At 37.8% G+C, this 24,367-nt stretch overlaps 1 protein-coding gene across 10 annotated transcripts in view; it reads right to left on the minus strand.

Moving 5' to 3' along the window:
• Positions 1 to 380: 380 nt before the first annotated feature.
• RAPGEF2 (Rap guanine nucleotide exchange factor 2) overlaps positions 381 to 24,367 on the minus strand; it is a 193,435-nt gene continuing 169,448 nt past the window's right edge. For 4 of the 10 annotated variants that reach the window (XM_075029144.1, XM_075029123.1, XM_075029187.1 and 1 more), the window contains 13 exons: positions 23,834 to 23,991; positions 19,039 to 19,279; positions 18,405 to 18,788; positions 16,568 to 16,779; positions 16,360 to 16,483; positions 15,712 to 15,735; positions 14,443 to 14,666; positions 13,418 to 13,603; positions 11,523 to 11,675; positions 8,823 to 9,048; positions 6,637 to 7,196; positions 3,745 to 4,050; positions 381 to 2,499 (listed from right to left, as the gene is read on the minus strand). In XM_075029144.1, coding sequence (XP_074885245.1) covers positions 2,474 to 2,499; positions 3,745 to 4,050; positions 6,637 to 7,196; positions 8,823 to 9,048; positions 11,523 to 11,675; positions 13,418 to 13,603; positions 14,443 to 14,666; positions 15,712 to 15,735; positions 16,360 to 16,483; positions 16,568 to 16,779; positions 18,405 to 18,788; positions 19,039 to 19,279; positions 23,834 to 23,991 — 2,824 coding nt within the window. In that variant the 3' untranslated portion in view covers positions 381 to 2,473. Of the gene's footprint in view, positions 2,500 to 3,744; positions 4,051 to 6,636; positions 7,197 to 8,822; positions 9,049 to 11,522; positions 11,676 to 13,417; positions 13,604 to 14,442; positions 14,667 to 15,711; positions 15,736 to 16,359; positions 16,484 to 16,567; positions 16,780 to 18,404; positions 18,789 to 19,038; positions 19,280 to 23,833; positions 23,992 to 24,367 lie in introns of those variants that run through there. The other 6 variants (XM_075029115.1, XM_075029107.1, XM_075029166.1 and 3 more) reach the window with 4 other exon arrangements.

The following is a 24,367-nucleotide window of genomic DNA, read 5'->3' on the forward strand; positions in this document are numbered from 1 at the left end:
TATTAAACTGTTCTTATCTCAACCCACAAGTTTTACCTTTTTCCTTCTGATTCTCTCCCCCACCCCAATGGGTGGGGGGAGTAAGTGAGCAGCTGTGTGGTGCTTAGTTACTGGCTGGGGTTAAACCACGATATATGTATTCCTTACTTTTACACCATTCAGAATATAAAATCAACACAATCTTTCCTTTAAAACTGTTTACATTCTATATATACCTAAGACCATACCTATACTCCTTTTTTGTCATCTCAGATGTTTCTGCTGGAGACACATAACATCTCAGTCATTCTCATTCAGCAGTACACACACCAAACTTTTCAACAATGATCAGCAGCACAACTGTATATTAAAAAAAACTCCACACCAATGGTTTGCCCACATCACTTGGCAATGTCCCTTTAATATTAATACACAGAGAAGTAAAATTTTTTCATAAATTTGTTCAAGTATGTGGAACATGTAAAATGCATAAGAATCAATATGGACTTCATTAATGTTATATTTATTTATTTTCCAGCTTCATACAAACTGGATGTAGAAGCATAAACATAGTACATTTCTACCATTTTCAACAAAAATATAACCAATATGTACAATTATTGTATTAAAAATACAAAAGGGATACAGACTCCACCAATGTCTTTCTAAAAGACATACAGGTACAAGTAGTATCAAAAGTATGAGGAAATCACCAGTTAATTGTACATTCTGCACTTGACATCACAGAGCGAACTGAGATTAGCAGTCCTATGGTCTACAATTACTTAATGCTTATATAACATTTGTGCAACTTGTGATAGAGCTAGGATTTTGTATTTCTATATGCACATGAGGTCCATAGCCTTGAGAATAAAACTGGCAAATAATGCATATTACATGTAAAATTACAAATGCATAATTGACAATGTGATATATAAGCAAATAGACAAAAGCTATGATTACAGGAGAGAGAATTAAATAAAGCACTGACATTTGTTTGATACAGTGAAAAAACACTGCAATTTGATCTTTAAAAGTTGAAGCTATTTACGTTTATCTACTGATCAATATGATCAGCTGAGTTCAATGGAAAAAAAAAAAAAATCCAAGACCAGCAGTTCCTCACATTTGAGTACTACTCGGATTGGCAGCCTTCACTTCTCCGGAGTCTGTGCAAAAACAACACAAAAATAGAGGGGAGGGTCATTTCAGTCATTATAGGGTTAATAGCAGCTGTGAGCAGGTGGTTGCTACACATTGGCCTTCTCTACACATGCAGTGTTCCATGAAGCCATTAACAGTTGTGACTATTTCTGCATTGCAAAGGCTGGCAAATCTAAACGTGTTATTTTTCATTACTTAAAGGCTCGTTTATCCCCTAATGCCAAAGTCAATAGATGGAGGTTATTAGATCAGTGTTAACAGCTGACACGAGCTGTGACATCCCAACTTGCCTTCACTGCAATGTTATCCAGTTAATTTTTCTTTTAATATAACTACTATATAGTAAAAAAAAATAATAAAAATAATATATAACTTAAAGGTGGGGTTGCCGTCTGTCTCATTAGAATGGGACACTTTCTTTTTTAGTATGCCATCCTGTATTCCACAAGGCACAGGTATGAAACACACAGTGTCCTCTTCCATCACCGGCCAGTTGCAAGCATGTGTTTCTGCATTTACGCTAGACCCGGCTGAGGATGCTATTAATGCTAACATTTACAAACTTTTGAAGGTTCCAGGGTGGGGCACATTAAGAGTGAAGCGAGACGGTCAAGCAAAGGCTGCATCCCGTAACCTCTGTCTTCCCTTCTGCCCTGCTCAGCCACGTGATAGCAATATTCTTTCCAGGAGCTCAGGCTGGCAACCCTACTTACAGGTATGAAATAATACTGTAATTACTATGCAGATGCAGTATTTGATCTCCGAAACACAAACATACAAAATCGTAACAAAGGCATTGTAAACAAGCAAAAAAGCACTGCCTCCTTGAAGGATTTCAATGCATTTTTCTCTTTGTAGGTTAAAGGCCAAATGTAATTTGACAACTAGCTTATCTCATTATCCCAATGAGACTAAGTGCTAGGATTGTGATTAAAATCTAAAAGGAAGATTTAAAAAACAAAAAACCCTTCCAGGCATTGGGAAGTGCAGCCAGAGTTAATCATCCTGATGTGATGATCTTGGAATTTGGAATGATACTGTGTGATGTGGCAGACAGCGACAGTGGTAGCTTGGAGATTGCTGCACTGTGCATTTCAAGCAACACAGTTTGAAAAGTGCCAGGGCGATTTCTTCACAGTATTTCACATGCAAGGGGAGAGGGGACAGAAGGGGGAGGGGCAGAGGAAGAAGCCCCATGCTGCTTTAAGGCAGGGAAGGAGGCAAATAGGTCCACCATCCTTTAACTATAGTTCCAAGGCTCCTATTCTAGGGACGTCTTCTTGTGCTCTCCTTTAAGGTGGCTCACTCTGGATCCAGAAAAGCCCAAGTCTTAGACAGCAGAGACTTGTTCATCTTCTGCAAACACAATAGGATAGGGGAAAATAGAATTTAGTTCATATGGAACAAGACTGCTACTGAATGAAACAACCTGTACTGTGCTCATGTGTTTTCCATTTCGTTGCATTAGGTATATATTTTAAACCAATCTAAATATCTCTACATTTCAGGTCTCATGAGAAACATTCCTTTGTAATTTTGTTCTCGAAGAAAATAAGACAATTGCTATAACTGAACAAGGTGCAATTTCTCAGCCTGAGGAACACAACAGCTACTCCTAGATATCCAATAGCTTCATAAAGCCATCTTACATTTTTTCCCTGGATATATCTATGATTTATTTAAATTAAGATTGCATAAAAATTGAGTGCAGCTTTAGTCATCATGGTAGAAACAATTAAAATTCTCTGTCATGCTAATTCTCAAAGTTTGAGGCAATTCGATTAAAGTAGATTTCTTTTTTTCCCATCATGTTCAACTACAGAGTTCATCCTGCACATAAAACCTTAGTAACTAAGCAGTTAGGGAAGGAAGGGGAACATTAGCCTTTCTATCATTAAGCAAAACAAAGCACTCAAATGTGTGATTTAGGCACTGCGCTGCCTAAATTTTGAGCACCTAGCCCTAAAGATGCAATCCAGCTATGCTTGCACTCCATAGAAAAACAGAAAGACTATGTCTACATAATCTTTCTACCATTATAATTGAGCTAAAGCATAAAGATGCAGACACACTTGGGCAAGTGAGGTAGCAAAAGAGTAGTGGGCTCATTACATGAAGCAGTGGTGTGGAAGTGTCCACAGTGTAAGAGTTTCAGGCAGAATGTGAGTGACTATCCAAATAAACCTGACCAACAATGCTCTATGGGACAGATGGGCAGGTACTCTATAGACCAGGATACTTTTTTGACTGTTAAAATACATGGTTAGTGCCAAAAATTAGGTACACTGGAAACTTGCAGGGCAGGCAGGGCTGTACCTGGTGAACATAGGCACCTCCACAGAAGTTACCTAAGCCAGCTGCTTGTTTGTCCAAGATTCAGGTGGACCTACACTCCCAATTTTAAATTATATATTTAAGATGAACTGAATTCCTCCCCTTCCAAAAAGTTAATAAATAGCAAGTTTTGAAAGATGGAAGAGAGCTCAAATTATGGCAAGAATTTCTAAAGCAGAACACATTTGTGTCATTTGCTTTGTGTCTGTGAAAGGATTGACCATTTTTGCATGCAGCAAACTCAAAATCTAACAATTAGCAATTTACCATCTTCCTCTGTGGAAAACCCTTGAGACGGATAGTGAGCAAGACGTGGATCTGAATCATTTGGTTTATGCCACTGGGGTTTGTTCACAGGCCTGCTAGTTGAATGGCCATGTGACTGCTGCTGTGGAGTTGATGTCCCATGAGTCTCACATGTCCGTGCCACCATTCTAGACCTCTGAAGTGCTATGTTGTAATCTGGAGGCTTTCTGGTTGGATGGGAACCTCCTTCTGCAAACTCAGCAATAGGTATTCCTACATAACCGGGAGGAGTTGGAGGTGGTTCCCGGTATCGACCCTCTTTTCGTGCTGCAGGAAAAAGAACAGATTAGTATAAGAGACAGTAAGAGGAAAACTGCTCAAAGGAAAGTGAACAGTGAAAGTTAAATAAACATCAACCAACTCAACAGCCCAGGAGGAGAAAATCTGAAGGACAAAAGTTAACTACCATACGGTAGACAATGAGATCTTGAAAAATAAACCATGCAAGAAAGTACAGAATCTACAACATACACAGGATATAGCTATTCTTCCAGGAGTGAAGCATTAGTCTAATAAAATTCACCAAATTACATGGGGTATTTGTTCAAACCTAGCAACAGAAGCTGTTCCATCAATTGTATAGAAGAAAACGTACTCTGATCAAAGTACCATGGAAAACTCAAGAATCCACAGAAGTGGCAAACATCAGGAATACTGCCATCTCCCCCAACACATGACTGTCTTAATCCTGAAGATGGGTTTTGTACCCAAGAGCTCATGTCTTGTTTTCAGCATCTTGCGGGGGGGGGGGGGAAGGCACCTGATACTTTATTTCTTCCTACAAATCTTACTACTTTAATGAGACATAAGCTACAATTGCAAAAGGTAAGAAAGAGAAGTGGGCTTCATCTTGATACTTTCTATATGCGCTACTGCCCACTGCTCTTATGGTTGTATTCTCTACAAAATGGAAACTTGAAAGTATGCCCCTAAGAACAATGATTGAATATGATTCTATATAGGAGATGGAAAGACCACCACCTAGTTTGTGGATCTCATTGAGGCATAACTGTTTACCTAAACAAGACTTAACTCTGTGCATACTTATAAGTTCTCTCTTGCAGAGAACTTCAAGGGAGGAAACAGCAATTAAGAATTTTAAGCATCTGCAGGGACACAGAGCAGACAGGCAAGAGACTATTTTTGGAGTTACGTACTTAAAGAATTCAGCTGGGACTTTGATACTGAACACTATTTGTGGGTCTAGCCCTTCAACAACACATGACCACTTAACTTACAGTACAAAGGCAAACACAGCAGGAAAAAAACACTGACACAGACAATTTACTCTCCACAGCTTGTCATACACTGTATATTCTTGCACAAGTGGTGATGACAACATCACCCTGCATTAGGCACCATGGAATTGACTGAGAGGGCAGTACAAGCTTAAGCTGAACTGGTGCTACTTGGATGCGAGTTTTTATGGACTAAAAATAAAGTCTTGGTATTATAACAAAACCAAATAACTTCCAATAGACTCTAGGTATTTTTCTTGGACAAATTGTTTTAACTGAGCAAAGCAGCATGAAGAAGTTTCTGAGAAATTTTATTCAAAGATTTCTGAAAAGTAACATTGATGCAGAAGAAATTATGTAAAAAAATTCTATGGAAATACTGCTGCAAGAGATCAATGTCTATTCAGTGCAAAAGAATCATGTAAAAATAGTGGCTTCTGTTGGGTTACATTTGCAGGATAATTAGTTAATAGTTCAGAAGTGCATGGAAGTGTGTGGTTTGAATTTTCAGGTCTCTTTCACGTTCTCTCAAGTCTCTAAAAACGTAGCGGCAAGCACTGCCTTGAGATGTAAGTTTGGAAGCACGCTTGTTCCACATTCTGGTGGAAACGAAGGGTATCAAAGAGTAAAATTAGAGAGTGGCATGAATCTGAACCTGGGGTCCTGAACTCCACAGCTTCCTCCTCTTCACAGTTCAGGGATTCAGATCTGTACCCAAGCTTTGAGGCAATGGGCCATTGCTAAGCACTATACTTGGGCAGAAAATGGAAAAGCAGTTTATCACAGTGGTCTCAGCATGACCTCAATCTGGCAGACTTTTTCAGCTGTGTCAGCACAAAACAGCTTTTAGATAGTTCTTCATATTAACCTGAAGAAAGGCAAAGTGAAGGGGAATGAAAGGAAGGAAAGAGGCAAAAATGCAGAGGTCTTGGATGGCACAAGGACTGCAATGTGTAGAAGGAACAGTATGAGAAAAATGTTAAGCTCTGCCAAGGATACCTTCATATTATTTTATATATTATCTGATCTTTCTTTTGCTGAATGATTATAAATGTATTCTAGCTCTAACTTCTTAGGAACCTCTTCAGTTTTAGCAGTCCAAAGACACATCTCAGTTGGTATTTAAACATCTCAGTTGGTACTTAAGCACAAAGTGATGCCATTTTCAGAAGCAAGGAATCTTCACAATTATCAGACAAGTCATACAGATGTATAAAGTAAAACAATTCTAAAAAAATCAGGCCGCATTCATTAAGATTTCTAAACACAGAACATGAAGCCCTACTGTGAAGAGAAACTCACATTTCAGAACAGACACCTAAATACATCAACCTATCAAAACAATGTCCAGCAGTTGAGCTAGTTTTTTTGATGTATGGCAGGCTCTCTTGAAACCCAAAGATGCTGCCAGAACTGAGAATCAACAATAAGTGATATATTCCCTAGCAATAAATGCACCATTAAAGGGGAGACACTGCAAAATGTTTGGTTTTGCTTTAAAAATAAAATAAAATAAAAAAATCAACCCAGACAAAAGAAACGCAGTTTTAGAACAATACAAAGAATCACAAGCAAATGAATTAAAATACTTCACAGCAAACAAAACTTAACTTACCAATAAGCCCCTTTGTACTACTTGATGATACTGCTATATGAGTGGGCATGGGAGCTGGCTTGGACTCCTCTGCTGGTACAGATGTTATGCTACTGGTTTCAGCTTCAATTGAAACATCCTTCCCACCCCTCCGCTTTATGGTACCTGTATCACCTTCTGAGTCCTCTCCCCAGTATCCTGTTGAGGATGCCCAGCTTGCTCTGGACTGTGCTTGATCAAGGCCCTCCCTACCTTGACTTTGCCTGCCATACTTTGTGCCATGATCAGGGAACATCAGCTGGTCCATATGACTGCCCGAGGCCCACAGTCCTGCCCCATCGCCTGAACTATCGAAATGAGCATGTCCAAAGGGCAGAGTCTCCCAGCTTCTCTGGTGCTGTATTGTTTGTATGTTGTCATGAGAACCGCTCGAACAGGAAGTCCAGCTACCACGGCCACTGTCAGCTGCATCGAGCGAAGCTCTGTCCCCCTGATCCTGTGACAGTTCTTCTGTACTAGGAGAAGAAAGCACAGTTGCTCCAGCATACAGGCCTCTGGTCTCTGACAGTGGTGCATATGAGCTAGATGCACATTGATGAGGGAACAAAGAAAAAATAAAAAATAAATCCAGCGTTGGAATTGGAGATAATTTACAAGACACATGAAGAATTCAACAATCAAGAGAAAAGCAAACATATTGGAGGGTTGGACTAGATGACCTTTAAAAGGTCTCGTCCAACCCAAACCATTCTATGACTCAATGAATGAAGGTTTTGAAGCAATTTATATTAAGTATTATTTGCATTAATGACTACTTCAATTTTGATAATAGATCAATTTCCTTTCAAGCTCATCCTCAATAAAACAAACAAACAAATATTACTGGATAGATATCTTGACAAAACTTAACACTTCAGTGGTGTAATTTCAAAATGTAAAATCTTAACTTTGCAGCAGCCCTTTAAGATAGGCAAACTGCACTGACATATATAAAGGGGAACAGACTGATAGATTGGGTTCCTACTGCTTTTCCAGCCATGCAAAGCAAAGGATTAAAAGGGAGAAACAGAGTTCTAGCAGGAGGTGGCTGATATTCATGTTTAGGTTTCAGCTTTTCAGATTTATTTTTTTTTTTGCTTAGGAAGCTCTGAAAGCCACCTTTTCAACATTTCTTACAAATGAAACTGTATTTTAACCTTAATTTTGGAAACACATGCTACTTCATAGAGCAAGTATGCTCTCTGTAGACTTTCAGCAATTAAATAAGCCAGACACTATCACTTACATAGCAGTAGAGAAAACTGACAAAGTGCCACTTTTGTTTAGCAGCTCTCCAGGCTCCTGGGATTTATCCTTCCAGGGCAGGCTCCTATGCAGACTGGAACCCTGCTCTTCCAAATATTTAAGGCATCCAATTAAAGAGTTTGTATAGCCTGGGATTTCCAAAGCTGAAGTACACCAGTTTTGGAACAGGCCTGCCATCCACAGACCCTGCAGGATTAAAACCCCTGGAACCATTCAGAGGACTGAAGCATCCAAGTAACAGCTCAAAAAAGTAAGTGGAGACCAAATAGGAGGCAGAGGTCCAATTATTTTCAGACCAAGGCTCACTGCTAGAGATTTAGACAACTCCTCACAGCACTAGCTTCCCTACCGTTACAGAAGTTAATTATCTAGAAAATTACCTAGAAAACCAGCAGCCTAATGTGAATTTTACCTTCCAATTACTGGTGACTAGAATAAATATTTGGGGTAAAATATTTTTGAGTTAGATAAATATGCACTTTTCTATGAAAGAGTGGAAAATTACTAGCTTTTTCTGTTCTCAGCTTCATCACTGAATAATTGTATGAATAATTTCTCATTTAATTCAGTTAATTCCCCATCCAGAAAACAGGCTAGGATACTAGTCTGCCATAAAGAGGATAATCTACAGCACTACTAAATGCTCAGATGGTAAGGTCTACTGAGGTAAAGCCTTACTGTTGTAGACCTCATCACACACTAAGGAGTACAAAACCTTTTCTTGTCAGAAAATGGAGCATTATCACAAAACACAGCACTGAAATAGTAGTTTTTAAGGGCAGGGAAGAAAAAAAAATATTTGAGAGAGATACAGGGAAAGTTATATGAACAAATATATATAGACATGCCACATACACACTATATGAAAGTATAATGTAAGTAAGCACAAATAAAATTCCTACCCTAAGCTGTATTGATCTGGTTCAATCATGATTCTTCTATCAATCCTTCCCACACCAAGATTTGTCTCCACGATGCTGACAGAATGCCTCTGTCTCCTCTCATCATGCAGGGAGACTGGCATAGAGTCAAAAGAGGAATTGCTGACAATACTAGATCTGGAAGAAATTTCGCTGTGACCAGAATCTGAAAAGTTATCCACTGTGCCGCTAGGAGCCAAAGTATAGCCTGCAAAGGGAATGTCACGTTAATCAGACTCTCTGAGGAGCCTGCTCAGTTATTGCCAGGCAACCAGCCATACTGCTACCACAGTAAATCAAAACTATGACTACATTTACACAGAAGCAGCACTGCAAAAAGATAGATACATAGCAGAACTGTGTGACATGTATTCTGTCTCTTAATAAGAGGTTTAAGATTGTGGGAACATGCACTACTCATTTAGAAACTAACTGCTCACCTTCCCTTCTTCTCTGCCCTCATCCCCCAAATTATTTTCAAATGCATCATCATACTTGTATCCCTGCATTATGAAATCTCACTTCTTGAAAAACTGCCTGTACATAAACACTGTCTCCAAAATTGGAATGAAAGAGATGCCCTGGACAAGATTACTGCTTAAAGTAATCCAAGAGACCCTCTCACACAGTTTTTCTGTTCTCCAAAGCTACATTTCAGAGACGAACAGCAGATACAACATAAAGCCCAGATGTCTGGGCTGACTGGTTATTACGTATCTTGGCTGAGAGAGGGCCAGATTTTCAAGCTTGCTTTGTGGTACTTTGCTAACTAATTACATTCCAAATAGCATATATTAGCAGAATTATACTGTAACCTGGAGGTAGCATTGACACTGCCAGACCGAGATAAAATCTGCAAACCATGTCACAGAGGCAAATGCAGCAAATTTAGCTTTTGTTTTAGTATTAAACAAAGCTGTGCTGAATGCTCTTGCCAGCTAAGTTAAAGATCATTCAACAACATACATCCACAAGTAACTGTAGTTTTCATTTTTTGCTTTCAGTCTACACATAAGTGTCAAGATGACTCCAAACTGATCTATCCCAATTCACTTGCTGAGAACATGGAATTAATGTTGCCATTTTTGTCCAAAAGAACATACAGTTTTTGTCTGAAAGGACATACCATTAGATTCATGTCACCACCAAATCAAGGATTTATTTTTTTTAATTTATAATCATGTTTATGATTTGCTTTTTGCAAAAATAAATTACTTTTCCCACTATGAGCCAAGTACAGAATCCCAATTCCTTTTTCAAGAAATGCACAGGCCTGACAATAATTATGCAAATTTACTCTTTACTAATGTAGTATTTGGGAGAAATCGTGATGATAGTTTACAAGGACTCGAGGTGATAATCTAAATCTTTTCTACATAACATTCTCCTCCATCTGACCTCAGTAAATATCACTTCAATAGAGATTTTGGATAGGCATTTGCACTTTCTTGCCATATTCATCTCTCCCATTTTCAGATCTCTGCTTATCCAATTGGACTTACTTTTTCCCATTTTGTTTCCATAAGCCCCACCTATCCCAGAGATCTTTGGTGAATTGCTATTCTTGTTACTGTTCTCACTTCCAAGAGGAGAGAAGCAACCGGTTGGCTATGTTAGTCTGGATTCATAAGGCCTCAACTAATCAGCACTGTCACCTATCACATTAAGAAAAGGGCTTAGCTATCCATTTGATAAGAAAGTAGAAAAAGTGATACTTGCATAAGTATCAAATGCTTGTGCAGTTTAGAGAAAGTTATTGCTACAGGGAAGTCTCCAACACACTCGTCTCTCTAGCATTCTGAACTTCTATCATGGGGATGCAACCCCAATATATATATTTTACCATAATGTTACATTATGTAACTGTTAAACTGAAGTTTTATGATATTCTGAAAATAGAATAATTTAGAAGTTATCTGCATACAGCTAGGCTATCATACTTCCAAAGGAACAGGTTTTTTTGTTTGTTTAAACTACAGGAAAATGCCTCCATTCTCTGTTTTGTCAAATCATAACCAGAACGAGTACAATGAAAAAACAAACAGGCTGAAAAAAAATCCTTTTAAAGTCCTACATTCACCTTGAAAAAATAACTGTATGTAGTCACTTAAAAAGAACTCAGTCAAAAAAGCTCCAATGTGTAATACCATTCCTCAAATATCCATATATATTGTTTGAATAATCAGGCTGCTAGTAAAACATCGTGTATTAGTGATTCAAATTCCAAGTATCTTTAGCTTGCCTGTCATACATAGGTCATATCCCATCCAGATGTATGACACAGCAAATAATTCCTCTAATAGCCTCGTGTGCTCAATGCTGTACAAAGATTTTAAGTTCCAATCTGCACATCCTTCCACTGACAGGAAACACTGATGATGGGAATATTTTTGTCAGAAGCAGCTGCAGTAAGAGTGACCTACTGCATCAAATCCTGTATCAGATCAGGCTATCTTTCCTGGCTTTTGCTAACCAGAGGGCTTTCAGGTATCCCCAAAATCAGGTTCCCAGGTATCCTTTCACGTAACCCACTCTGCACTACACTTTCTGCCCTCTTGCTGACCACATGTGACAAAAATAGAAGCAGCAGTAGTTTATCCCGAGTGCCCACATTCTCTCTCAGAAGTTTCCAAAGTTTATGAGCTTCAGAAAACAGGATGAGAAATATTGCACGTCTAATACCTTTCCTTGGAGAGCTCTGTGGTGAAGTGGGAGGAGAAGACAGCTGCGAAGATGCACTTGAAACTGTGTCTTCAGATTGTTTCTTGTGACGATCCAAACTTCCTTCTTCAGATAAGGAAAGAATTTTCTTTAAAGCTTGTGGGGAGTTAATGCCTTTAAATAAGAATTAATGTAGGCAGATGTAAAGTCCAGTATAAATACATCTTTCCGGTTTGCAATGCATTTATAGAGCAGACACCATACAGGAAAAAAACCTAGATTTTTTTTTCCTGTTTGTGAGTTTCTGACACCAGCTTCAATGAAGCAAAACACTTAAATCTACTTCTGTTTAAAATATATCACTTCATTTCTGCATATTAGTGTGGCCAGTCTTTCATTCTGGCTAACATAAATAATTTGTCACGGAAAACACAATGCAGATTTGGTGTTGCAGAATACTGTCTATACAATATATAAATCAAGGATATGCATAGTAATGGTTACTGAGAAACTTGAATTAAAATTATGTTGAATAAAACCAAACACAAATCTCACTGGTTAGTGGTGGTTTATATAGTAAGAAATTGAAACTGTTCTCCTGTTCCTTTTCTATTCAGAGTAGCCTAGAAGGTCAAAGAAAGCTGGAAAGAAGATAGATTAGGCTTACAAAACAAGGCCATCCTGCAGCTGCCTTTCTCCTTTCATTTTTGAGAACTACCTCTGCACCAGCTTATTTTGGGAAACTAGAAAGTAAAAACATCCTGAGGATGATGTATGATGTAAAGATCTAGGGCATCAACGATTGCTTTTCTTGGGCAACATTTATCCATCTTTCTCTTCCCCTCTTCCCAAAAATCCACCCTGGGACAGTCTTAAAAGTGAAGATGGAGCTTCTCTGACAGTTTTGCCAATGTTTGTGGTAGAGGCTATTTTCAAGCAGTCTACAGAATTTATCTTTGATCTGTTGGATCACAATGCTGCTATCAATAATTTACAGCTGCTTCATCAACATAACCTAGTCAATTTTCAGAAACTTCCCCACCATGAGCAAAAAGGCAGTCTATGGTGCTTCAAAGTCCTTTTAAGATTAAAATTTAATGGTAAAAATCAACAAGAACTAGACGAATAATTAAATTGTTTCTTGCCCATTTTGCTGGTTCTAATGTTTCCCTGGCAGCCTAAGCAATGCACAAGTAAAACTAATACAAAGTGATATCAGAATTAAGCTCTTATGAAATTACTATCATGCAACAGGAAGGGCCAGTTATGCTACATATCTTATTAGGAATATTACTGTACTTTAAGTGATATGTAAGAAGTTCTTTAATAACACACACGTTAGGTACACATGCTGGAACACAGATTTGGAAATCAGATTGGAAGATATTCCTATAGTCTGGTATCTTTCTGAGTGACATGCAGGCAGCAATGACTGAATAACAACAAAAAAGCACTAGGGAACAGAAGCCAAACAATTCTCAACAGGAAACTTCAGGCCTAAACTTCTAACAGGACTACCACTTTGAGCAGGCCTGAATTTCACATTAAATGTTCAAATTTTGAAAAAACACCAAAACTTCTGAGGCATCTCAGATGGGTCACTCAAAAACTCCAAGTCACTAATCCCTTTGGAAAAGATAAGCCAAGATCCTCGGGCAGACAGTCAGAAACATTCATTTTTTCCAGCTGTTAGTAACAGGTAAATACTTATACTGATTAAATTGACAGGATGCTTTCCAAGATTTCTTTCTTTCCATTTCTAGAGAAAAGAATTATGCATACACACTGCATGAACTGGCATAACCTGCATATAATACTACCAGAAATAAATGTCTCAATCTTATTTGATTAAAAATGTCTCCCTGACATAAGCAAACTTCAGAGTATTAAGCCAAATGTTTCACTGCTCCACTTACCAAATGGCGGGAGGTCTTTGACCGGCACTTTCTTGCGAGAGGGATAAAGAGATACGGCAGGGACCTGCAATGCTTGGTTTACTTTATGTTGCTGCTGCTGCTGCACTTTCTGCTGGATGCCTGCCCGGGGAGCCACCGGTGATGTTTCAGATTTTCCAGATCGCTTGTCTCCTGTATTCTTCGGCACTTTACAAGAAATGGGAGAAAGCACAGAATAACTACTAGCTAAAAATATTGTGGGAGTTTTAATCTGAGCAGTGCAAAGCCCTCCAAATAATTAAGGTGCTCAAATACTTGTACAATTAATGCAGTAGGGTACCTTTAGAGAGAAGAGATGAAGAGGAAAAGAGGGAGATTTAACTCCATTTAAAGCGTATACGTTATTTAGTCTCTTTCTCAAAGTAAAACCCTCATAACTTACTGTTGTTATAGTTGTCAAAAACATCACCAGACATTATACTGGGCTCTCATAAGGACTACAACTGGTTTAGAATGGATATATAAGTACTAGTTTTTGCTACCCTGAAGGAAGGGAAGGGCATAAGATACAGCATTCCTTCAAATCAAAATGAAACAGATATCCAGCATAAGGTCCCCTCTGCTGCAGCCAGGTACAGCCCTTCAGGTGTCTCTGAAACACCTGGACATAAGGAAATCCCCTTTTGCCTCTCAAGGTCGAGATATCCAGGATGATGAACCCTATTCACACCAATAGCCTGAGTACATCAGAACTGTAGAGAAACTTTTGGCTCCTCCAAATCCTTTGTACGGACAAGTCTAAAGAACCCCTGTGCACTTCAGCATGGCATCATCTGAAAACCTTATCTCCTATATAAATGTTATGTCCCTATGTTGTTAATCTGCAAGATTATTTCCTTAAGTTTCATAGACGTTCAGTACTTGGAAGTGACCAGACACATCATTTTCCACCTCATTGTCTAGTTACTGTTCCCAATTACTTCCTTGAAGAAACAGAGGTATATTTAGCAGTTTTCTCGAGATCCGTAACAAATGACAATTCTCACGTGTGTTGGTGGCTGGCTCACACTGCAGAGACAGTGTCTGGAGGCTCTCTTCATCCATTTCCAGATCCAAGTTTGAGAGATACTGCTTCACTTTCCGTGCCATCTGAGCATCTTCATACAGTTTTTTAGCATTAAGGAAGGAGCTGCGACGGACCCGCTTTTTATGACCCCCCGTTTGCGCGACATCCAGCACAGCTGCATTCGTACTGCCCTGGCTGAGAGACCTGGAGTGAAGGCGGGGCAGGAGGGGGAGGAAAGAGGGGAGAAGTATGACTTAGTCCAATGTGGTATCACTTGATAAACATGAAACATGCAAAAGATTGCATGAGTGTCAGTCTATGGTCAAAGCTCACATGCCTCATTCCAGTAAGTCAAACAGCTATAACAGATAGAAAGATGAGGGTCAGGAAATCTTTTTACTTGGTGACAGGCACTATTTTAATTACACAAATATTTTAACCTATTCTGCTCCAACTAGGCAATATCACTTCACACATCTAGAAATGCATTCAAGCTAGCTCTCTCACATAAGCTAGCTACTGAGAAGATTGGAGCATTAGGAAAAGCTCATGCAGTAAGGCAATGCTGACAGAAGACTACAGATGCGGTCCAAATTTAAATTAATATACAGAAGGCATTTTGAAAGCTAAATACTTTTTAAATCAGACAATATGCAAAATGTACAGCTCAGTTTTACAGAATAAAATTTCCTTTTAACTTGCTAGGCTGAAGACAGCTTTTTATTAAATAAAATGATCAGCTAGTTCATGATGAAATAAATGTCATGCACATTTCAATGTACATATGTCTATATGAATGCTATGCATTGTTCCTGAATTGTTAAGAGTAAAAATGATGGCTGAATTGAAAATAAGTTAGGTTAGCAGATACTGTAAGTTTTAACTTTTGTATTTGATTGTGATAATTGCTTATTACGCATAAGAAAGTTAACAGCAATTTTCAGCTGTTGCAACCTTGCCATTTTATAATTTCTCTTTTACTGAAAGTCACTTCCTTTGGCAATTTAAATTGAAGGTGAGGGAGAAGAACACCTCACTCCTGTCTACAACCACTTATAAATAATTTACAACTTTCGTGTTTTAACCTCAAAAGCAAAAGCACTCCTGGATTAAAATGTATTGTCAGTAAAAAAGGGTTAACAAAAGAAAAAAATGTCAAAGCACCAGAAAATTAAAGATAGCAAGTAGGAAACAATGCAAATGGTAAAGGAAGAATGAAGGTCTGTGAGTGTTGTCTCCAACCACTTACCCCAAACTCCTCCATTTCTTCTTCCTGCAAGTGAGAGCCAGGAAGAGTAAAGCATGGGTTTAAGAAGAGACAGAGAAAGATCACAAGCTCAGAGAGAAAAAGACCAGACCTCAGGACAAGCAGTTCTAGAAGCCCACAAACATTAAAAAGAGCCTTGACTCAGGCATACAGTCAGATATTACAAACTCTTCTAGCTCAAATTAAGAAAAAGAGTATGCAGTAAGCTGGTCTAACATGAAACCAAAGAGCATTCACTCCACATTTTCTAACACTACTAGCTGACACTTTCAGATACATTCCCACTTCTACTAAATCAAAATGATAAGGCTGGCATACATCAATGCTTCAAACAGACTAATACATATGTGTTCAAGACAGTATCTCCCTCTCCCTCCCACTGATGGAATCTCATTTTTATGAGGTAACTGGCAGCTAAGGAATAATATAAAACATTTTAATATATACTGATAAACACAAAGTGTAATGATTTCTCCAGTTTTAGAACACCACATAATTTTGATAAATTGTTAACAACAAACAGAGAACTCATGCTGCTCCAATACAACAAGGGCCACTTGAAAAGCACCTCTTGCTGATACCTAGCCTTCTCTTAGCTGGGAAAAGCTCTGCCTAATACAACACACTTACCTTGTTCTAAACATTAAAGCAGGATCCATGTTCACAGATGCCATGCGACCAACATGGCGTATCTCCTTCGCAATCATTCTCAGTTTCTCAAAATTGACCAAGCCCTCCACTTTTGAATCATTTCCTACAATCAACAATTAACATCAGTTATTATGCAGCAGAGTTAGTTTTCCTTTGCTAGTAAAAGATGATGTACTTCTGCTTTTACCTTCATGAAGGAATGTAAGGTCTTTTTTGATAACAGGAAACAGGGGTATAATGGGGGGCTGTAGGTTTTGGCTGTTAAGGACATTACGATATTTTGCCATATTCCTAGATGGATCAAACAAGTCCTGTAGATCTTGAAACAGTTTTTCATACTTGCTTGGAAGCTTTTCCCAAGTAGTTCGGAGCCTTGCAACTGGTGCCAAATTCAGGCCACTTGAAACAAACAAAAAAAGTGCAAAAAAGATCAAGAACAATAGAAAGAAACAAAAAAATCCTAGAAAAGACCATGTTAAATTTTGTATGGGAGAAGTACCACATAGCCAGAATACCATAGCACAACAATGTCAATAAAGTAAAAGGAAGTGAACAATTCCTTTTGCCAGCGTGTGTTACAGAACAATTAAGATCATTTTATAAAAGCTATAAAAACTGGAGATATCTGCATGATGTAACCATAAACAGATAAAAGTTACACTTGGATGAGTAGTTAAACCTTATAAAGAATATGTACTTATTACTTTGGAACTGGGTCTGAATTTGATAACAATACCATAATCTAGGAGTACTCAGGATCACCACTTCCTTCCAGATTACCAGACTGGAGGAGAAAACATCTTCCACCTACATAATCTTTAGGTAGTGAAAGCACAGTGACCCACCTTTTTGCTGCAATAATCTGACTTTGTTGTGTCCAGTTCAAATTGTTGTAACAGACTATTTATTTAAGGTTATTCTGAAGCTGTAGCTGGTACAAGCAACGGGCTTTTTTCCCTTAATGGCATTGCCTGTCTTGCTATTCATTTCTACCTACGGGAACGTTTGGTATCTAGAATCTTCCCTTCCTTCAAGTTTTTGCAAGCAGGCAGGCTGCTTTTATTTCTCATTGAAATCAGCTGAAACAGCTGAGCTAAATATCAAGATTTTTACATCTCAGAGATGCTGACTGATTATCAGCATAGAACTTTGACTTGGAACTTGCCACAATTGATTGAAAGGTATTCAAAACCAGTGATGTTCAGAAAAGTGTCACATTCAATCAATAGATTGAATTCAGTCAATAGATTGAACGTTACATGGGATTTTGCCAGAGACTGATAAAATTGTCATTTTAATGCAACTTACTCAAGCTTTTTCAGAAGAGACAATACTTCGGGATTTTTTTTTTTTTTTTTTGTTAGGTTCTTCCTGCTTGGGAGGCTCAAAAGGGAATGTGAATATTATAAAAAAATGTGTATAAACACACGCATTAGAGTTTCCTCTCCTCCTTTTCATTCCAAAACTAAGAAAGGTTTTCTGTCTGAGATTTTTAGTACTTCATTAATTCTTATTAAGAGGTCTTTATTTACAGCTTATTATACAGCATTGTAGCCTGCCATTTTATCAGAGTTCCATCCAAGAAACTGCTGATACAAAGAAAACCAAAGGCAACATATCATGGCTCAATGAATTCAAGATACTGGAAACTATGTATAAAATGATGAGCTCCCTTTGGAAAGTAACCCATTCAATTATGACAATGTTATACTTTTTCTTCATATAATTGCCATTTCTTTTGGTCTTTGTTTTTAAATAAGTGCAATAGTTTCTCTAGTGCCATGTTCACCAATAACTCTTGCCTCACTGTCTTGAGCAATAAGTATATAATAGTAGCATTCCAAATAATATTTCAGCTAATGTTTCAATGTTAAGTTCAGATTACTGGAAAATGCCCTCCTTATTGGATTACGAAGTGTTGATGTTAGCAGTATTAATTGGTTTACTCTGTTAAATACATTTTGTTTAAACTGACATAAGTAAGACTTCGCATTTTACTTAGAAGTAAAATTAAGGGGCAATACCTAATGATGGCAAACATTGAGTTGAAGTTCTTGCATTCTCTGCAGTGTAGGGCTATCTTAATGAAATGCTTAATGATCTTCATCCTTTTCAGCTGGTTGGTTTCTCTTAGAATCTCAGAAGCCACCCAGAATGTTTCTTGATTTATCACCTCTTCAAATTTTTTTAGATTAGTGCAACCTGTTTTTGATTTGAGTTTAAACAAGTCATCTATGTATTCCGTGGGTTCAATATTACGGAATAGCTCAAAGTTTCTCATGGAGAGTTGGGTAGCCACTTCAACAGTACTGAGCTGTAATAGGGAAATTTGACTTTCCCTTAGTAACTCTTGAGCATCTTCATCTGAACAAAGAGTTTCTGTTTCCATGTTGTTCTTCAGGTAATACCTGTAAAAACAAAATTCAAAAAGACACTACATACAATATACTCAAATACTAGTGAAAGTTACAGTAATGATCCAGTTGGAATTGTAGAATAAACTGAATTTCACCAGGCCTAGATATTAATCAGAAGTTGCATAAGGAGCAATTTCTTGAAAGGAAACAGAACATTAATAATTAAATAATGCTCCTATTAACAGGATTTTGACTTAATAAACTGGCATCCTTAGCTTTAGCTCACAGTCTCCAATCTCACCTGCCACTCAGCTGTATCCTGTCAGCAAGCTTGGATAACTGATCAGGAAGCCTCCTCTGCTTGATCACACCCTCAGGTGTGACAGACACTTCGCATAGTGAATACGCATCAGGGGTTGCAGTGAGAGCAAACTCCCTGATAGCCTGGATGACCACTTCTTTTGCTGTTGTGTCCTTACTGATCATGATGTAGCGACTTTGCTGATCTGCCTTGAAAACCCTCAGAACTTGATCTGGTAAGTCTGGAAAGAAATTACATGCAAGGTATGCATTTTAGTAAAGCAAAAAAAAATATTAACGGTATAAGAACAAGCAACAGTTACACTGAGTCTAATTACTAGTGCTATCATTTTTACTTCAGTATCATTGTTTCACCTCTCTGCTTCTTATAAAACAGCTGGGTGGGGGGTTTCTTGTTGTTATTGGGGTTTTGTGGTTTTTTTTTTTAATGAAAGACTAGTTCAATTAATAACCAGGAAAAGAAGTTAGGCCACAAAAATATGCTAATGTTTCCGAAGTCTGGACAGACAAACTAATGAGCGTTCTGATTTTCACAGGTGTTGAGTCCTGGTAAATTCCATTTAAGTCTGACAAAAATCAAGGACACTCAACAACATTACCCTATACACTGACATATAAGAAGTTTAAGCGAATTAAGTGACAGAAGTGTCAATCTTCCTAAGGATGTTTTTAAGAAAACAGAATAATTTACCTGTGTCTGACACTCAACCATAGTGTGACACGCAAAGGGAAAACACGTACATGTAAGTAGCTAGGAAGATGCATGTATAATGGCCAGCATGCATGTATACACAAATAAACTGCAGTAGTATTAATGCATCCAATTACTTAATTATCAAAAATACTCTATCCTTAATACATATAAATCATAATAATAAATGTCTAAGTAACAGACTGAAAACTTGCTCTTTATTTCTCTGTGCCAATGTTTTAGTAATTAGGAATTAAAGCAGCCAGAGATAGAAAAACCCTTCACAAATATTCAAGTTGTAAATATATTATTGTTTCAAGTGACCGATGACAGAAAGCTTACAGTGAACACCTACAAGGCAGCTGGCTTTAGGAAATCTGGAAAATTACCAGCCTAACTCCAAATGTTGAATTTGCTATTTCCATAAGCTACATGGAAATACCAAATCCATATATATTTCCATATTTCCAATGATGTATTGAAATCTAGACCCATTAATCAACTGAAGTTTGATTGTTATCATTGTATTATAGAAAGAAAACAAAAAAGAACTAAAATTGTACAGTTATCCACCACTGGATTTTTTTAACATAAGGTATTTTTAACTGACAAGTACTTTCAATTAATTTAATTTCTTCCCTCTGTTACAAATAACCTTTTATAGTTTTGTAGGGCATGACATCTGGTCATTATTCTTTCTTTAATTAATATGTTTTTAAAAAAAAATTTTTTTTTTATCATAAAGGTCATACAAACCAGAAAATAGGTAATAGAAAGCCTTCTGAATCTACAGCCAAAAAATGATTATTACAAAAAAAATACTGAAAAAACAGCTCCAGGTGAAAACTTTCACTTTGATACAACCACCACCTTTTTTTGACAAGACCTAAATGTGCATAACATGTACTCAAGTTACTACAGAAAGATCTATTTAGCAAGAGAAATCTTGTGACAAAAGAACAAAAATTAACTGCTGCTGCGTGTCTCCAAAATAATCATTTGGAAAGCATTAAGATAAATCTCTCTGATATGAGTTGATTTACATGCCACAAAGGCTGTTTAGGCTTAAATATATTAGTTTACAAATTTCATGTGACTAAGCCCATAACTTGTAAGCTCACAGTAGTATTTTTGCAGCTTGAGAAGCACTAATACTGAAACACATTAGAATTGAGTGATTACATGATCAGTTACACATAAAGGATATCAGTATAAGCCAGTTTTTAGCCCTTTCTAAGTACTCGAGTCAAATGTACAAATACCTTACAACTAGCAAGCCAATTTTGCCTTTTATCACCAACTCTATATTGACCCATCTTCCTTCAGTAATTAGTTGAAGAGGGATACAGAGCAGTGCCTGAAATATTTTCTACATTTTTTGACATCTCGAGGAAGGCAGATGCCAAAGACGCAGCCTTTCAGAGACGTTACTAAAAGCCAGACCGCCTCTAGATCTTGTTGCCTCTTGCTGTTACAGAAATACTTGCCACTCAAATAAATGCTATGAAGATAGGAAGCTACTGTAAACAATACCAAGGTGGGAACTCACTTAACGCTCCCCAGAAACAAGTGTTTTGTGCAAGGAGAAAATAACCTGCTCTGCTGGATCACTGAAGTCAATATAAAGAAATGCAGAGAACAGCAAATAGAAAAGTATCATCTTTGCACTGTATTTTACCGTCCAGTTCCTCAAGCTGTGTACCTATCAGAGCTGGTAGCAAAAGCACAACACAGAATACAGAGAAGTCTGCCAGCAACTGAAATGATTACAGCTATAGAAATGGTAGCAAGTAATTCAGCATAATAATTTTTAAATAAAACAGCACTTGAAGAGAACTGTAATCACCCCCCTTCACTCCTGTTCAAAAAAACCAAAACTGGAGTGGCAAGCTTAAGAATGCAATGCTATATGATAGGAATCTAGTCCCTTAGAAAGCTTGGGGGTGGGGGGGGGGGTGGGGGGGGGTGAAGTACCAGTGACTGGCAGCTCATCATTACTATATTATTTTGACTTCCAATCAAATAGCAAAGACAGCACAAGAGAAGAGAAATCATAGTGCTATTGACTATTTGAATATTTAAAAATAAACTTTACAAAGTGTATTTGAAAAAGCCTGAGTAAATCAGAAGAGAGCTAAAATGACTCCTTGCAGATTTCAAGCTGTTCTCATTTTCTCCTCAAAGACTACACTTCCAAAACAGCAAGTTGTTTTATTTTCTGTCCTGAGGGATATTCCCCAAAGCCTCAAAGGATGGCTGTTCCACCACTTTTCTCTTTCTTCTCCAGTGCATTCAATTTCTTGCAAGCTGCCTCCATCTCCATCTTTAATTTAGTCCAAGGTAATAAAAGAAATTAAAATTGCAGGCTTTAATTTTTGCCAAGTCTTAAAGTATATAGAGGTATAATTCAACTCTTCTATCTACCATGCAACCATCCCTAAAGACCTTAAGGTATATGGTTTTTATTTCAGTGTCCCTCTCCCCTCCTTTCCATACAGGGAAAAATTATACCTGCAAATTACTTTAAAAATATTCAGTGTGTGGACATTTGGGCAAATTTTAAGCAAAGAAAAAAAAAAAGAGCTTTTTATAAAATGAGAAAGCACTAATTACATAATACATTTTCTATAAAGATAATGGAAAAGCTGCTATAACGCTGAAGCAATGGCATTACATCATTATTTGTCTCCTTTCCTCAAAGCAAAAGGCAAACAGTAGAACATTATTAATTTATTAAACTTCTCTGTACTCCATCTGTGACTGAAGGATGTTCAGACCTGTAATGGCTTTCCTTCTCAAATAATGGAGTTTGTTTGAGCTGTGTATTACAGCGATGCCCACAGCTCTGGAAGTTAGCCAGTCGGTGTGCTTGGCATTAGGGGCACATTAATTACCTAAAACCATCTGGTCTAGGTAAAAGGCAAGCTGGAGAATGGAATCTTCACCCATTTATAGAGTGCTGATGAAAAATATAAAGAATATCTTCGAAGTGTTGGACACTAGTTTTTAGATAAGATACAAAAAAATAATACTGATCTTCCCACTCTCTCAGGAACAATCTCAGACACTGGGACAAAATTCACACACCACCTTCCTGTAGTCTTCTTGAGCCCTAAAAAACCTGAGATGAAGTGATGCTCAGAATCACAGTTTCAAGTGCTATGACTGCACAACTTAGCCAGTATATAAGTCAATGTTTAAGCATCGTCCTTTTAGGTAAGTTATTAAATCCCTCAAGCTTAGGAGGGCACTGAATTTTCAGTTCTACTGTTGAGAAATACTCTGAAGATTAGACTAAAATAGCCAAGGGTCTGCACAGCTACCATCACCATATCCTCCTCCAGCAGCTACATTTTAATAGCATAGATTTGGATACTTAACTCGGAGGTTTCCTGCTGAGAACCTTCCTGCAGTCAGATAAGAGCCCAAATCCCAACCCTACAAGGAGCTCCAGCTAAATGTTTCTCATAAGATAAGGCTCTCAAGTTTCTAATATTCTCCCCCTTTTTCTCCCTCACTCGCCCCCATGCTTTCTTCCTCTCTGCTAAATGTATTAATTTTTTATCTATCTCAGAATGGGATTTTAAATCACTTCATATGCAAAGAATTCAGCACACAGCTGTAGGGCAGGATGACTAACCAGGAACTTTGAAACTCTGTCCCTTACATATGTAGTACAAGATTATACAAGTCTGTTCCAAAAAAGACTGAAACACATGTCCTGTGTCCCAGTCCAATGCCCTTTCACTTTACTGTAAGCTAATGATCTACTGTGCTATTTGAAAACACTGCAGTGTTGTAAAGACTGATCTATCAGGGCAAATTATAGAATACCAAGCAAAAAAAGTTTTCACAGGCCACGAGTATCCTATCTGCAAGAGGCACTTGGTATACAACATATTTGGAAAACTAGACATCTAATACATTCAAGTATACCGGAGCAAATGTAATAAATCCTAATGCACTAATATGTGGCTAATCTGTGGGTGACAGCATACAGTTAATAAAAACTTCTTCAGACTCTGGAAAAAGAGATCAATCAAGGGAAATAAGGTCAAGAACAACAACAAAAAAGGATCCTTACCCGGAGTAGTATTGAAGTCTAAAATGCGGTGATGAGACTGCAGTAGATCGGGATTACTGGATGACAGGGTTCCGCTGACAGGTAAAGCAGGAGGAATGTGCTTTGTTTGCCTCAGTCCCACAATGCTGTCATCCTGCGACTGGCCAATTCCAATGTCACTGTGTCCAGAAAGAAATAAAATCGGGACTTGAAGACATTCAGAGCTTGGGCTATACTAGAGGGATGCAGGGACATCTATATTGCTACATTTTCACACTTTCAATTGCTAGTACAGTAATCACTATTTAGAAGTTAAAATTCTCCAGACAACAGTGCTTGCTGTCTAGCTTTGTCAACAGCACCCAAATGTCCAAAGTGAGTTGATCTGCCTGCTCACACTGCCAGAAGATCCTCAAGTTCACCACTAAGCTCTGAGGAGCTGCTAGGCTTGTTGTTTTTTTGACAATTTCTCACAGTGGCCAACTTCTTTATTCAAAAGGTGGTACACACCTGATCATTCTTGCACCACTCCATCACCCAAACTTTGACTGATAC

Source organism: Buteo buteo, chromosome 1 (assembly GCF_964188355.1).
Source record: "Buteo buteo chromosome 1, bButBut1.hap1.1, whole genome shotgun sequence".
Lineage (NCBI taxonomy): Eukaryota > Metazoa > Chordata > Aves > Accipitriformes > Accipitridae > Buteo > Buteo buteo.